At 35.2% G+C, this 17,403-nt stretch overlaps 1 protein-coding gene across 1 annotated transcript in view; it reads left to right on the forward strand.

Moving 5' to 3' along the window:
* The first annotated feature begins 3,518 nt into the window (after nt 1–3,518).
* LOC149799027 (uncharacterized) overlaps nt 3,519–17,403 on the forward strand; it is a 34,682-nt gene continuing 20,797 nt past the window's right edge. Inside the window, exons 1-4 of the mRNA XM_089957981.1 lie at nt 3,519–6,237; nt 7,270–7,504; nt 9,661–9,827; nt 13,978–14,086. Of these exons, the coding sequence (XP_089814107.1) occupies nt 3,553–6,237; nt 7,270–7,504; nt 9,661–9,827; nt 13,978–14,086 (3,196 nt within the window). The 5' untranslated portion in view covers nt 3,519–3,552. The remainder of the gene's footprint in view (nt 6,238–7,269; nt 7,505–9,660; nt 9,828–13,977; nt 14,087–17,403) is intronic.

Genomic DNA, 17,403 nt, shown 5'->3' on the forward strand with positions numbered 1-17,403 from the left:
CTTTTGAGTTGGAAGTGTCCCTTTGAAGTCAATGAAATATATTTGACATTGTGTCTCAAGTCTGCAAAATAGGTAATTTTTAAACAAATTGATTTGATCTCATGCATAAAATTTCATACGTCGATACTTTATTGTACCTGCACATGAGTGAAAATTGTTATTTTTGCAAAAGTGCCTATTTTTCCAGAAATGACTGGTTGAACTCGGAGCACATATTATTGCGATTGAATACTCCATCAATATGGCATTGATGCACTATAATGTTAAATGCTTGGATTTTTATATACTTGATACTTATACATTTAAACAAGAGATAGTGAGAGAGACAGGAGGCCTGGAAGAGATATGATTTATAAAAAGCATGCATGTGGTGATATTTGATGGTGAGTGGGAGATAACTGTTCATATTCTGTTTTGTCCAGTTTAGTGTCAACATAATTCCACCCATGAGACCGCCCTGGTGGCCTAGTGGTTAGAGCGTCTGCCTCGGATGCGGGAGGTCGTGGGTTCAATCCCCGGCCGAGTCATACCAAAGACTTACAAAAATGGTACTAACAGCTGCCTCACTTGTCACTCAGCATTAAGAGGTTAGTGTTAGGACTGGTTGGCCTGGTGTCAGGATAATGTGACTGGGTGGGACATCCTGCTACATGTCTGTGGCATGATGCCCCATTGCTAGACATCACTATAAACTGTCACACTGCAGACATCGTAACGATGTGACTGAAAGTTTTTAAAAGCTACGTTAAAAATCCAAATCACACACACACACCACCCATGAGTCTTTGTCATTGTTTGTCCTTGGTATTAAGGAATCATATTAATTTATGTGTATCCATTGTTTAGATAATGAGATACCCAGGGTTAAATTAGAATTTCTGATCAGACAAATACCGTAGTTAAAATTATAAAGTAAAATTGTATATAATTTGTGCATTGTTTCTTTTTCATATGTACACAGATGGGTGTTTAGCATTGTTTATCATTGTAAATAATGGTACAAGATTTTTCTCCTACTTTTTTACTAAAACAAAGGCAGAAAACATTGTTGGCACAAAAGGGACAGTATTTACTATCCTTTGGAATAATATGTTAGGTAATGACCATTTTCTATTTGCAGAAATGGAGCTCTGATTTAAAATGGGTACAGATTTGAACCCCTTTCTTTTCCAAGCCAAATAATATGTATATTTTAAATTCAATATTCTTAATGATTTTGCTGTCAACAGATAATTTAGGACTTTTATAGACTTTTTTTTTAACTAAACATTGTGTCTTTGTGAAGGTTTTGCTTTAAGGCATAAATCAGTTTATTTGTTGAGAATATGTTCCAGTTTTCCACAACTTGTCCAAATCTGAAATATTTGAATGTATCTTTGAGAAGTTTGAAAAATAAAGAAGTGACACTGTGTTTTCTTGTAAATATTTGTGTGTATCTTTGAGAACTTTGAAAAGTAAATCAGTGACACTGTGTTTTCTTGTAAATATTTGTATGCGTGTAAGCTCTTGGAGATTCCAACAGATTTAGATCTTGAAGATGTCCTGTGGATATTCACCCAGCTTGCTTCCTGATGCTAAGTTGCTGCTAAATATTTGAATGCCTAGGTTATATTTTAAAATTTGATAAATAAATTCTCTATTCAGTGGTCAGAGTCTTGTAATTGTGTGAATACAGAGTTCATAAGTTTAACCCATTTGTTAGCATTTATGAGTGCAGTTGTGAATTTGCTTCATTGTCAGTATTGTTTTCCTGCCTTTATCTGATAGTGAAAACCTTTTTGTAGCTCAACAAAGCAAGCACCAACATATTTACCCCATTAAGATATATTTTTCTATGATGGAAAGTATATGATCGCTTTTGTTCTGCATCCAGCTCAGAAGCCAATTTAATATTAAGTATGTCGATGTATTCTTTTAGTGTTTTATCTAAATTCTTACCGAACATTCTCTTAAGTGGTGCTATACAAAGATGTTATCAATATTGAAGAATTTCAGATTAAATGAGTCAACATTTTTTGTTATTAGATTAGTACATTTTCTTGCCACTCTCACAGGAGCCACTACAGGACTCTTAGTAATGTAATATGTGCATGGGTCCAGTACACCAGGGTAGTTTCACTCATGCAAATCAGTTTTCTCATAGGGGTGTAAGATTGCATGTAAAAAATCCCCTTGGTGTCAGAACTGGTGTCAAAATAAAAATTAGGAGTCTCTGATGCACACTTCAAGGTCAAGGGAAACACTGGAATTTATTTGACAAGTGGATGAGTGATTTATCTTTTGTGTATTGATACCACTAGCATTTAGTGTATCTTGTAAAATTGTACCAACAATGTTGGTAGCTACTCAGTGAACACAATAGATGAATGAAACATTAAAGGGAATGTCAAATCATGTATTATTTAATATATCGGACACAAGATGGGGAATAGTAGTAATTTTCAAATGGATTAGTGATGGCCAAGTTTTAATGATCCATCAGCAATGTTAATATAACCGGATGTTTTTCTATTAGCTTTATTTTGAATTTAGAGGCAGATTATCATGTCATAAAATAATGACTTAAAGTTTTATGGTACATAAGGCCATTAATGTTTTAGACGTAAATATAATATTTACTGACAAATGTGTATTTTACCCACTGCTGAAAAGTTGATGCCCCTATGAAATGGTCATGAATAATTCATGAACGGTTCATGAACCATTCATGAAAGTTCATCAAAAGATTCATGAACTATTCATAAATGAGCATGAACTGAAAATGGAATTATGAATTCATGAATTGTTCATGAACCAACACTTCACAAAGTGTTCTTGAACTATTCATGAATTCATGAACAGTTCATAAAAGTTCACAAACTGGGTCATGTTGTTGTTGTTGTAGGGTGTAACGCCATTTTTCAGCACATGATAGACTATACATGGTGTCAGTATTAATGGTGGAGGAAGAACCCAGGAAAACCCTGGAAGGAACCACTGACCCACGAGAAGCTACTGGCAAGCTTTCTTGCATTCCCACATTGGCTGAATCCGAGACTTGAACCCATGCAGACAGAGGTGAGATGGCAGTGATCCATAACGGAGAGTGCTTTAGACCACTCGGACACTCGGGGCCCCCCAAACTGGGTCATCATCATTCATGAACAAGTGCATGAACATATTCATGAACTTTAATGAACAAAGTTTCTCATGAATGATTCCTGACTTCATGAACAGTTCCTATAAAAAAAAATATTATCTGACAAACAAATACCTATTTCATCCTGATTAATAAAATAACCTTAGATGTGGGTTTTTGAAAACAGTGTAAAATGCAACATATTATCTTAAAAACGGTTTTTAATTTCAGATAAATTTCTAATATGCAACAAAGAACATGTAAGCTGACAAGCAATACTTTTTTTTACTCTTAGCAACACTTTGAATGTTTTGTAATTTTTCTTTAAAACTTTTTCAAGAGATATTGCGTGGAATTAATTCATTTATGGTAAAGTATTTATTTTTATTTTCAGATTTTTAAGTGGCAATTAAAGGCAAAACAGGTCTTTCAAGATGTTAGAATTTTTGAAAAAGAAGTGGAAGTCCAGAAATGCTGTTGAGCCTAGCAGTTACATAAGGCAGAGACCAGCCAAGTTAAAATGGTCACCATTATTTTGGATACAGAAGCAGATAAAGAAAAGGAAAAAGAGACCAGCCAAGTTAAAATGGTCACCATTATTTCGGATACAGAAGCAGATGAAGAAAAGGAAAAAGAGACCAACCAAGTTAAAATGGTCACCATTATTTCGGATACAGAAGCAGATGAAGAAAAGGAAAAAGAGACCAACCAAGTTAAAATGGTCACCATTTTTTCGGATACAGAAGCAGATGAAGAAAAGGAAAAAGAGACCAGCCAAGTTAAAATGGTCACCATTATTTTGGATACAGAAGCAGATGAAGAAAAGGAAAAAGAGAGAAGATGTATTCACTGTGGAGTCGTCTTTTAAATCAATCTGCGAGTCAATGTTTGATTCAAGTAACTTACACATTACAGAGGAATCAGTTTATAGTGCAAACCATACGACATCTGCTGACAGATTGACTGGTTCAGTACCCATAGAAGACAGGGTACTTGATTTCAGCAAGGAACAGGAAGAACAATATTCATTAGGAAATGAAGCTGATGCAATTACAGTTGAAACTAAATTAGGCAGTACCATGCCTGGGAAGGCAGAAGAAGAGAGGAACATTGACTATTTTCTTATAGATATTTCATCTCTCCAGCTTCCTGATAAAACAATGACCATGCTGATTTTGGAAGAATCAAGGAGGGACAAAGAAATAGAAAAAGATGAAATAGGCAATACAGTATCCTTGGTTACAGACCAGAGAGAAGAGACTTTCCAGCACAACTTGGATTGTGAGAAAATGGAGAATAACGAATTCAAACCACAAGTGGAGGTTAATAAAATGAGTATTGTGATCATTGGTGACGGATTGAGAAGTTGGCATGATTCAAATTTCCAAATGAACAATAAAGAAAATGACTTGGCATTGAATGTTGATAAATTGGAACTTCTGCCAGAACCTTTCCTGTTACCATCAGAAATCAAGTACATTCCTATGACACCAATAAAGAAATATGAACCGCAGGAAATGGCTGACAGCAGTAAAGAAACAGAATGTAAAACAGCAAATGACAATGGTGGACTTTGTGGAATGGATTCACCAGCTACAAAAATCATGCTGTTGGCAGATTCCAGACTTACTGCAGACAGTGGCCTTGGTGAATCCTCTAGAAGAGGTTTCATTGAGGATGAGTTAGACAGTGAACTGAATTCTGATGAAATTGCTGAGGAGAAATCATGTCACAAAGTTTTGGGTCCCGACATGATCACTCCTGTCAGTTTGTCGTATGTGAGAGCAAAGCATGTGGAACAGCAGATTCAAGATCCTGTTGATTCATCCAGTCATCTGTATTTCCATAATGAAGAATATATGTATGTTACATCCCACATGGAGTTGACAAACCAACTTAGCAAAGTAGAATGTCACAAGAAACAGATGAAGAAGAACTTTAGTCCCAGACCTGAAAAAGAGTCTGTGGCAGAGTCCAAATCAAACCCCAATAAGAAAAAAACATTCATCAGGTGGAAATTATATCTAAGATACAGACTTTGTTTAAAGAGGAAAAGAAACTACAAGAAGAAAAAGATAAAGTACAGTGGAAATGTTGCATCTGGCAAAAAGGTATGCTGCATAGATGACCAAACTGACAATCTTGTACATCTGAAAGTTCATCTGCCTATACAGTCTTCATTAGTGTCCTCAAATCCCCATCAGTTTGATTTTCTGAACCAGGTAAGAAAGCTAAAGACAGATAAATCAAGAGGTGTAAGTGAAGAGACAAAAAGCATCGAAGAAATTTTTATTGGTGATTTTCTGAAGATTTTAACGTCCACTTGGTATATTTTTCCAAATATACTCAATGGATTGCAGACAGTTATCCTCCTTCCAGTTGGTTTACAGTTGTGCTTTGAGACACTTCTTCGCAGGCCCCCTGCAGAAGAGAGAGAAAGGATGTCATATGAGTGGCTTCGACTGCATTCATTCAACAGCTACCCCGTATCTGCTCCAGGCAGAAGAATACGACTTTCTCAAGCAGGTTTTTCCTATAGTGGAAATGGCACCGTAACCACATGTTATGCATGTGGAGTGCAACACAGTGAATGGAATTCTAGTGACAACCCTTGCGAAATTCATCGAAGGATATCACCACATTGTCCTTTTCTGGGAGGTACTCCAACCTATCCAAATGTTCCAATCATGCCAGAGGGGGAAAAAAATGTCATCCCAGTTGGAAATAATGCCCGAGATCCAATCCCATCACACAGTACAACTCTGACAATGGTTAGTTCACCAACCGACATTAACGAAGCATCGGAATTGTATCCATCATCCACATATGAATTGAAAACCTGGCCATTTTCCCCATCTGAGGGGCATGCCCCTAGAACAACCATGCCACAAGCTCAGAGTTCACAGGAAAAAGGTCAGGGTCAAGATGCAGCTGAGCAGATCGTGTCACAGGTTGAAAACCCTTCAGACATTGGTATTCCTTCCATTAATCTTGAAAGAACAGGAGATTTTGACCGCAAACCTGCAGTTATTGGTCAGCCTGTAGAATCAGGATCCAATGCGTTCAGTGCCAGCAATGGAAAATTTCAGCAAGAACATTCAGCAGAAGCAACTAACCAGGTTAATCTCTTTATTTGTCCTATATAAGAAAAGACCTTTATTTTGACATTCTTATTTACCTATCTATCCATTCTATTAAGAAATTTAAAGGCATCTTCATCCAAGGTTCTCTTTGAAGTTGGCTTATAACTTCACTGTCATTTCATTGGTCATTGAAGTCGTTTCATTCAGGTCCAGTATAAATTTGATAGGTCAGCTATTTGCCATAGTTACCTGTATCTGATAATGAAAATCTCATTGCAATTGCTCCTTTTATATGATTCATGAAAAGTGACCTAAATATTTCCCTGTGCCACTCTACATCTGCAACAAGATGGCATGTACATATATATGTGTGTGTCTACCAATGTAGCAGTTAGAGTAATCATACATTAGGGCTTTGGTTTCTTAAAATGACAGATTAACACTAAAGACTTGGAATCTGATGGATAGCATGAAGGAAAATCCGACTTAATTTTCAGGTTGAACACTGAAGCTTAAAGGTTACTTACAACAGGTGAAAATTTTCTTCTTAATAATTTGATTATTTTCCTTGAAATAAGGCAAAGAGTCCAATTCCATCAGGATTTTAAGTACTTTAATATTTCCTTACACTAAAGTTCTGCACAAGTGTTTTGCATTTTAGGAAAGGAATAACCTTTTAATTTTCATGGGAATTTAGAGTCTCTGCCAACCTCATGACAAATATAAAATAGAGGCATATGAAGGATCTTGTATATTTATATATCCTAGCTTATATTATTGAATTTGTACACATGGAATATGAGACAGTGTTATGCAAGCATGTATGCATGAATATGAATGGTACCTCACTGTTGTAATACAGATAATTATAGGTATGAAGGTATAAATGTCAATGGAGTATGTTTATTTGTCTGTTGTTATTTTTGCCATTTCTATTGGTGTGGCCATAATAGAAGGTCTCAATATTCACTGAAATAAACCTATCTCTACTCCTAGCAATCTAGCAATGCTATATATTAAACATAAGTTTTTCTTAAAAAAAAAAACACCTTTGTTCTTATTTTACAGAACCAGTCTCAGCAGGGTCCTATTGATGTTGAAAGTCCACAATATGTAAGCCTGGATAATTTAGGTCGTTCAGTAGAGAATCCAGAACTTGTTTCAAGCCCTCCTAGAAGTTTAGAATGCTCAAAATATCCAGACTTTGCCCTTCTTTCGGCCAGAATTAATTCTTACACCAAATGGCCAAGCCATCTTGTTCAGACCCCACAACAGTTAGCAGAAGCTGGATTCTTTTATACAGGTAGGTTCATTTAGTGGATGGAGCCCTTGAACATTGCCCAGAAATTATGGTCTAAATATAATTAATTTAGTTCGTATAAAATGACCAACTTGTGATAAATAGATCATGATATAACAGCTACTGATGTACCAAATTGAGTCAAAGTTTAAACTAAGACATTTTTTTTCTGAAGGTAAGTTTAAGTTAGTTTTCTTGTTTACCTTTACCAATGCACAGTACATGTACTTAGAGATTAATTTTGATAATTTGAGGTCACATCATGTAGAAACGAGGATAATCATAACATTTTATGAATAATGCACAGATAGACACACAGTCTGTCCATATGTCCATCCATCAATTTTGAAAGATTTCAGAAGATATTTCCCATATTTTCCAGAGCCATTTATCTCTGCTTTGGTGATTTGTCAAGTTTTACTTGTGTTCTAGGCATAAGAAAAATAGGATGAAATATATGTCAGCCTAATTAGATATTTCTTGCTTTGTAAGTGTTGGACAGCCAAATATTTTGATCTGACATAACAGCAGTAATGTCTTCTCTGGATTTTACTACTACTACTACCACCAACTTTGACTACTCATATGGCCAAGTAAATATTAAGTTTGTCCTTGGATAACATGTGTGAAAGAAAATTTTAATTGATATGCACCATATCAATTTATGTCAGATGATATTTGACAAAATGTAGTCTACATAATAAATCAGAACATGGTTTAATTATTTTCCAGCTTTCCATTTTCTTAAACCAGATCATGCCCTTTTTGGTTTGAGATTTAACTAATTACATTGCCCGCAAGCTTGTCACCCATCTTGAGTGTCCATGTTTTTTTTAGATAAACAAGATTTTGTAGCACTCAGCTTGACCTAGGTTGCAATTACCATTTTTTGAAAATAATGTCACTCATTGGCATTTTCCATTCTAGAAGATTCTGAGGTCAGAATCAAGACTATCTTTTAGCTCAAATTCATGTAATCATGTTTACATCAATGACAGATACACTGTCTGATTTTCCAACCTGTGCCAGTTTGGAATAGTGATTGCAATAACTGCAAAGAGATTTCCTTCAACTTTCCTAAGAGTACACATAGGACAAGTAAATAAATAATCCTTTTAAAGGTGTGCTTTTTGAAGAAAATTAAACTATAATCAATATTATTTTGGAAACATAATTTTTTGGTGAGGAAAGTTTTGCAGATTGATAATGTTTCTATATTTGTTAAGGACAGAAAGTTATAATGCTTTATTGCATTGACAAGTAAATGAAGAGCAAGAAATGGTACCTACCATCGCCATACCAAAGCAGCGATATAACTGATATGGAAAATGACCCCAATACCAAGATGTCAAGAGTCAGTTCCCACCGATTCCAACCTCTAGGGCTTATTGATCCATTTCTTCATCAAACATCCTTCTTCATTATTTCTGAATACTTTGGCAATTTTCTCTACTTGAAGAAAGGATCTATTGGTAAATTACTTCAGCAAATAGGCTTATCATTAATGACTTTTGGTGTTGTTATTGCAGTTTAATTGTTCAATTTATTTTGATTACTTCGCTATTTCCAAGCATAAAAGCAGCATGAATGCAGTCTGTGGTCACTGTTGGTTTCTTTGTTACCATATACCAGCAGGGCAATGGTGATTTACCATTTTGGTGGCCTGGGTAACCAAATGGTCTAAAGCACTCACCTTTACTGATAACTGCCATCTCATCCACTGTCCATGTGGGTTTGAGTCTGTTGCTCATCCAGTGTGGGTATGTGATAAAGATTGCCACCAGCTTCCCGTGGGTTGATGGTTATTACCAGAGTTTTCCCCAAGTTCTTCCTCCGTAAGTTATACTGGCCTTCATGTATAGCCGATCTTGCATTGAGAAATGATGTTAAACCCAAAACAACAAGAACTTATCAGTTTATAGCTGGGTACACAAATGGATGAACAATTATTAAGTATATCATCCATAAAAAGTACACAATTTTTAAGGGCATGATTTCTCATCCTTCACAGTCATTTCATGTGCTGTATATTTAATCCACTTTCTCTGATTCTGTTGTGATGCCCTGACTTGAATGTTTTTAAAAGCAGCAACTGTCAGTTCAGAACAGTGCTAGTTTTACCTAAACATAATGATTTGTTGATTTCTGTTTTTGAATAGGTCAAGGTGACTATACTTGCTGTTTTCATTGTGGAGGGGGTCTCTGGACATGGGATCCAGGTGATGTTCCATGGATTGAACACGCTAAGTGGTACCATCATTGTGCTTATGTGCTCCAAAAGAAGGGCCAGAAATTTGTAAATACAGTCAGGGAACAAGCTGAACTGGTAACAAATTAGATTTTTTTTTAATACTTTGTTATCAGTATTCCTACACTTTATGCTACATATATATCAAGTGAAACTATATCAAGTTATTGCAATTTATTCATCTTGAAGGCAAAAGTGTTGATACACAGTACATTACACTGAATTGCACACCCTTACCGAAACAGATGGGTACAGTTCATTTGGGATTGTGAATACCCATGTTGCCACAGTGACACAGTGAATTTCTATGCGCTGCACCACATTTATTATTATTTCATAACTTATAGTAATCCACACTTGTGCACACATGGATGTGGGGTTCCCACACATTTCAGCAGAGTAAACAATACTTAATTTAATTACAGTGCAGTGTGAAATGTAGTTTTTGGAGGGGGGGGGGACTTTTTATTTTTTTGCATTACTTACCTGTCACATTTGTGTAGCTTTTTGCTTTTTTGTGCTGAAAAACCACTATCCATTTTGATTTGAATACATCCATCCACAGAGTGGAGAATTGTTAGTATGCAGTCTGCTCATGCACCTGGTTTGAGGCATGCGTAGAACTGTCATCTTTTTCAGATGATTCTGCCAGGACATCAAAGCAAGGATGGAGGAGGACATTAGACAATAGCGACAGTGAACTATTTAAAAATTAAAATTATTCCCCCCAAACACACAAAAAAAACCTACATTTTAATAGCAGCAATTCTTTAGTTGAATTAGTTAGGTGGGTATGCAGGCAGGTGGTTTTGCTATAACTGATCAAAAATGTCAAGTAGAATGTATTCAACCACTGTGGGATGGTTCATGTTATAGAATATTGGTGTCTCTCTGTGTTACATGTTGTTGTTGCAACAATAGGTCCCAGAGAAACAATTCCTGTGCTTGTTGTGTGTAGTACACCACTCCATTGATGGCAGGGAGCAACATTATACTCTGAAGATTTAATGAAGGTCTTTACTTTACTATGAAATAAGACTTATGACGAGTCAGATGCATTGCCATGGCATATGTGCAATGAGCTGGATAGGTTTGGTAAGCCACTTTGGGGAACGTATCCAGTAACTGACAGGAGAGACTAGGGTTCTCAACAGCGAGGAAGAGATCGGACCAGCCTTGATGAAGCCAAGTGACATTTTGGCCTGCAGTGAACTCAGAGAAATTTCCTCAGTCATGGAGAAATGAGGACAAAGTAAGAAGTCTGGTTAGGGTTGCACAGGAGATCTTTTTGGACTGTGTGCCAGAGGGTTTTGGGCTGAGAGTAGGGCTTGAACCTAGTATGAGGCATTAGGCGCTGCTTCCACCTCAATCTTGGAGTCAAGGAGGATAGAGAGGACATAATTAAGGATGCTTCCAGGGTGCATGATTGTGTTATTCATGCAAACTTTGTTCAAATTCATACACTTGTAAAGCAACAATGCAAGAAAACTCCCACAAATTAGTTTTACATTGTGCATGGGAAATATATTTTGTGCCAATATTCAGCCATTTACCCATAAAGCACTTGTCTAGACATAAGCATGGTAAGTCAAGCCAATTGAAGTATTGTAGCTCACATTTTTTTGTAACTGTTTACAAATGATTTATTTGGCTTCACATGAATGGTTAAACTAAATTTAGTTGGCACATTGTCATAGTTTGAACCTTGCATCAAGGAAGTTTTGCAAATGCGTGTTTATGATACAGGTTATCAGGAGGACCCCAAATGGCTGATTCCCAGTGTGGTTCATCTTATGATGATGGCAAATGCTGGCCGATCATAGTGATGAAGCAATTTCTTTTTAAAGTTAGGAAGTCTATTAGATTAATGGAGCTACGAAAGTGTTAATGGTAATAGCAGTGAGTGATTTTGAACCAGAAAATGGTTTGAATATGAGTTCAGTGTACGTACTCGATGGACAGAAACAGATGACATGCTGGTCAACCCCTCATTTCAGCAAGATTTAAAAATTCCTTGTAGAAAGGCAGACAAACAAGACAAATTAAAATGCAGACAATTTAAAAGTAGAGTACAATTTTCATTTCTTTTCCCATAAGAATTTAGTTCTGCAGTATCATATGCTACAAAACCAAATAGCCCTAGCATAAAGGTTACGATAAATCTAATAAAAAGGAATCTAAAATGAAAGTAAGAAGTAGGGCATTTTTTAAAATCAAAATACCAATTTTCTAGCAAGTAGACTATGACATTGATGGACTTGAAATCCTAATAACAGCATTTATGGAACAGTAAATCTGGCATAGTAGTCTGTAGAGTGCTCATTCAAGAAAGTTAAACTTTGGCGGAGCTTATATTAGTGAAAAATCTTATTTTGGAGCAGAAGTATCTGAAAAGCAATACATGTGACATAGCAGCCATAAAGAACAGTTTCAAACTTGTCCCAGGTGACTAAACTAGCTATGTATAAGCCCCTTCAGACTGAAAGAGGGTACGCAGTACAGAACAATATTAATACACGGATAAGGAACAGTTTAAGCTCAGACACAGTCAACAGATTAATGCTTATGCAACAAGAGTCAACATCTTTTAAATATTTTATTTTCCGTTGGAGTCTTGCATAGTGGGGCAGGAAGTCAGAGATGGATATTGATGTGTTATGTAAATATTAAGCATGGTAATTTCCTCTTCCCCCTCATTTTTTGTTCATCTCTCCACTTATTTTTGTGACAAAGGGGAAAACCCCACCTTATGATAAAATCCTCAGAGCATCTCTGCATAATCATCAATTAGCATACTCAGAACCTGGGACTGGTTGGGCATCAGAGAGGGCATCAGTGCACACTGTGCCAAATCCCATAATTTTTGAGTGGGGGGACAGGATTGTCTGTCTGCCCTGGATGATGTGACACCTTAGGCCATCAGTTTGGATGTGACCTGGTGAGGAGGCAATGGTGGCAAATGAGCAGCAGCATTACCTCTACTGTGTGGATAGAGTCTAGTAGCCCAACAGGAGGGCCAATAACCATGAGGTGGAGGATTCATTGGATTAATAGAAAAAGGGTGGATATGAATCCATTCCCCTTCCCTAGTCTTGGTTCATTGGGCAGACTCCCAAGACTCAACAGGATGGGACACTTGAAGGGGGGGTACACAGTCTGCTACATACATCGCAAAATCCTGCTCTTCAATCAAATACCCATAGTGGGCTTGATGATCATATTTAAGTGGGCAAATGTACCACAAAAAAACAATTTCCTGAAGGCTAAAAACATTTTATTTATGTGAAAAAAACATGAAGACCTGCAATGAAACATTAGATATATACTCAAAAGGATTTTCTAGTATTAGATCTAAGATGTGTTTATATTTATGTATTTTTAAAACAATTAGTTGGGCTTACTTATAAGATACGGTATATGAACTGTAGCACTTAACTATCATTTAAACTTGTAATTTATAATAAAAGAACAAAATCCATAGAAATAGATCTACATACTCTGGATTATTTATGTTTAATAAGAACATGTTAGTAAATGACCATACTCTTGTTATGGTGCACTGTTATCATTTGGGGCAACACTATTTCTAAGAAATCCACATGCAACTCTGCATGTTATTAACATCATCTTGTATATTAACATTGTCTAATGTACATTAACATTGTCTAATGTATATTAACATCATCTTGTACATTAACATTGTCTAATGTACATTAACATCATCCTGTACATTAACATTGTCTAATATATATTAACATCATCTTGTACATTAACATTGTCTAATGTAACATCATCCTGTACATGAACATTGTCTAATGTACATTAACATCATCCTGTACATTAACATTTTTAATGAAAGCATTAAAGATGGTCAGTAATTATGGCAGTGTCACATAAAAAGACCTGATTATTGACATTACGTATTAGTGTGACTAAAGACTGTGATCATAGTGTAATAACTCAGATACTACCCTTAAATGAATCGGTAATATCTCAGTGACATATCTAATGGTAAAATAACTTGTCAGAGGTGCTGTACAGATAAATCATCATCATTTGAATTACATTTTGGGTCGTACTCTATGCCTTCCTCTTGAACACTGTTGAATGCACAGCAATTAACTTTGTTGCTGAATTACTTTCATTGTTTTTTTTTAATATAAAAAGGCTTTACTTTTAAATAAACTAATATATACAAGTTATTTTCATCTCTTTTTTTCTTAATCAGTTTGAAGTTCAGAATGCTGAACAAAACAATTACAGAACAAGTACTAAACAAACTCCTGGTGGTGCTTGCGATGCTGACTCACCGTCAAAACAACCTGCAATACAGTCAGGTCAGTATTTGCGAAGCAGTGTGATTTTACCATTATTATATTGCTTTTACGGTAGCATTCCAGTTATCAAACATGTCCAGAGTTAGAAGTTATTCCATCCATATCTGTCTTGTACATACATTGTAGGTAGCCACATCTTTGACCATAAAATTACTAATAAATGAGATTGTGTTATTTCTGAAGTGTGCTAAACATGCTGCACTTGCTAAACAGAGTGTGGCTTTTGAAAATCAAAATAAGTGTGAATTCCACTGTGTTATGTGTTTAGGCACTTACAGAACGTAACAGAAAAGAGTAAAGACAACAAGCTTTGTAAAATTTAACAAATAATTTATTTCTCTAGAAAAACAAGGTAAAAATAAGAAAAAGAACCTAGGTTTTTACAAATCAAATCCAAAATTAATCCCAGAATTAAAAGATAGAAGTCCTGTTATTCAAAAGCCCTAAATCAATCTGAGTTTGAGTCCTGATGAAATCCAAAATAGAAGGGGATGACGTCTGTTGCAACTTTCAGAGTGCTGTTATGTTAACAGTTCCTTGTTGAATCAAAGAAATAATTAATCCAGTTTTGAATTACGAATAAATTTCAATGAATGTCTCTGTCCAAACATTCTGTATCAGCACTTATACATTTCCAGGGAAAAGAATCGCTTGTATTCCATAAAATAAAATTTCAACTTCAAATTGGTCACAACAAAACACCTTTAAGTGTCAGTGGTTTAGAGCCTGAATGCCCAAATTCTATCCAGAAAACAGTGGTTCTGAATCAAGGTCAGCAACTAGATAGTGTTTCTATATTATAACAGTCAGGTCAAACAGAACTGAACTGAATTTCTGAAAAAAAATGTCAAATCTAGTAGATAAAGTTACCTTATAACAGCATGTAATGGAATTTAAAAAAATTAAAACTAACAAACAAATGATTAAATTACATAGACATAATAACTGTGAGCAGGGCATAGGCTAGTAATATGATATATTTGTCAAAATATCAGATACTTCAGAAAATAATATACAAGGAAGCTTCAGAAAACTTGAATCCCTTGGGACCAAATTATATTTTGGTTTTGAGAAGTGGTTGATTTACTGAAGGTTTTGCAGAATTGAAAGAAATGTATTTTCATAAGCGTTTTGCACGTTTAATTGTACAAGGCACACATAACCATCATAATTTACATGTTCACGATGAGTGGTAATAATAAAGGCTAAAATTCTCATATAGATGAAAATCAATCAATTTTAGTTTTGTGTTTTAGCTGAAGAAACATCATAACTTTCCACACAAAGGATGTAACTTGAAAGAAAGAATGTAGTTACAAGATAATACCTATGTTTAGCATATATATGAACACTGTATATTCCTTCTTAAAATCGCATTCAGTCATGAATTTATGCAGTTGTTCCATGCAGAAATACAGTCCTTGTCAGTACAGTCCTTGTCTCAAGAAACAATTAAGGAATGAGATACTTTAATAATTCTGCTAAAGTCCATTAGCATTATGAATAATAATCCATATTTAAATACTCCATATGGATTCATAATTTGTTCATAATGTTCCTTCTCCAAATTTTTCCCATAATTTCTTCAACTTGGGATATGGCACAGATTCATACTCTTTGATTCAACTAATTTTGTCCTGTATGGATAATTCAATCCTTCAATGCTCAGCTGGTTGTTGAGATATCTTTGCATGCGAGTAAAGACAAAAAATATGACAGTCATGACCACTTATATACTGGTACATCTCTGTAAGGATCTTTGTCATTTGAAAATAAGTTGATTGAATCAGATTTGTTGAGTACTTTTTTGTCAGTCTCTGTTAGGGAAGCATCAGACATGAGGCAACATGTCTGGCTAATAAAGCCTGGGTATTTAATTAAGACAGATCATAAATGTTCTATTTATATCAATGAATATCTTTCAGTCACAAATAGATAATAAGCAGGTAAAATGTCCTCTTTAAATTACTTATTTATTTATAACATTGATATGATTATCTGTATTTTGTCCTTGACCTTAGTCCAGAATCAAGTTAATGGTATACCTAATCAGAAGCATTTATTTTGTGAACAACATAATACATAGCTAACATTTTTCTATGAGTACAGATGAAATATTCGAATCATTATTTATTTTAAACATGTTTACTTTTGTTTGAGTTAAAGATACTCTCTTGATTCTGAAATTATAAACTTCCAGAAAGAAAATTTCTCATTAAATTGACATAGTATTTGCAGAAAATGGTTATTGCAACCAAAGTCAATTGGAGGGTTATATAAACATGTTTACATTAGGATTATGCATTCATGTTGTAACATTGTAACATCTGAAGCAGAATCGATCTTATTGTCATGTTCAGTTATAATTTGGGTGGATTTATTTATTCAGATTATTATGCACTGGAATTACAAAGTGCTCAATAATATTCTTTGATTAAAACATTAGTTTGGAATTATAGTGAATTTAGACAAGGATTTTATTATTGTGAGACTACAGACACCTCAACACATTCAATCTTGGTATTTATTGGGAATACCACTGGAATTTAATTGGACCTTCATACATTTGGATTTGCGATAGAACTTTTAACATTATGTGGGATTTAATTCAAAATACCATTAGTTCTTTTTAAATTATCACTTTGTATTCTAGGAGAATAAATTGTTGAATTTTACAAACCTTGTTGGTTTTCTCTCGTTTCAGTTACTTACTTTAAGACCATAGAGTCATAATAACATATTTTAAAAGCTGGGTCATTTTTATGGTGCAAAGGCTTCAGATTAGCCTATTATTGGCCCTACTCTGTGTCATCACACATGGCAAGTGTTATTTAAACTTTATGTGCCCTTTCTCACTGATAGGCCTTCAACAATTTTCACTAACTACACATTATTTGGTCCAGCATGTGCTAGGAATTTAAAGTATGTTTCCAGGAGTCCGTTCTGGTGGCCTAAGTCTTTAGAGTGTCTGCCTCAGATGCTGGGAGGTCACAGGTTCAGACCCCAGTCAAGTCATACCAAAGACATAAAAATGGTACTTGCTTGGTGCTCAGCATCAAAAGGTTAGTGTTAGGACTGGTTGGCCTGGTGTCAGGATAATGTGACTGGGTGGGTCTTGATGCCACATGGCTGCAGCATGATGCCTCAGTGCTAGACATCACTATAAACTGCCACACTACAGACATTGTAACAATATGACTGAAAAAAAAAATGTTAAAAATCTAAAACTCACACATTTCCAACATCAGGTGAGTTTTGGTTTTCTGCATTTTTTTAGTGTTAAAATTAAAATTTTAGTTCACTTTTTGTTTCTGTGA

The sequence above is a fragment of the Sinohyriopsis cumingii genome, chromosome 5, assembly GCF_028554795.1.
Source record: "Sinohyriopsis cumingii isolate HCF-2022 chromosome 5, ASM2855479v2, whole genome shotgun sequence".
Lineage (NCBI taxonomy): Eukaryota > Metazoa > Mollusca > Bivalvia > Unionida > Unionidae > Sinohyriopsis > Sinohyriopsis cumingii.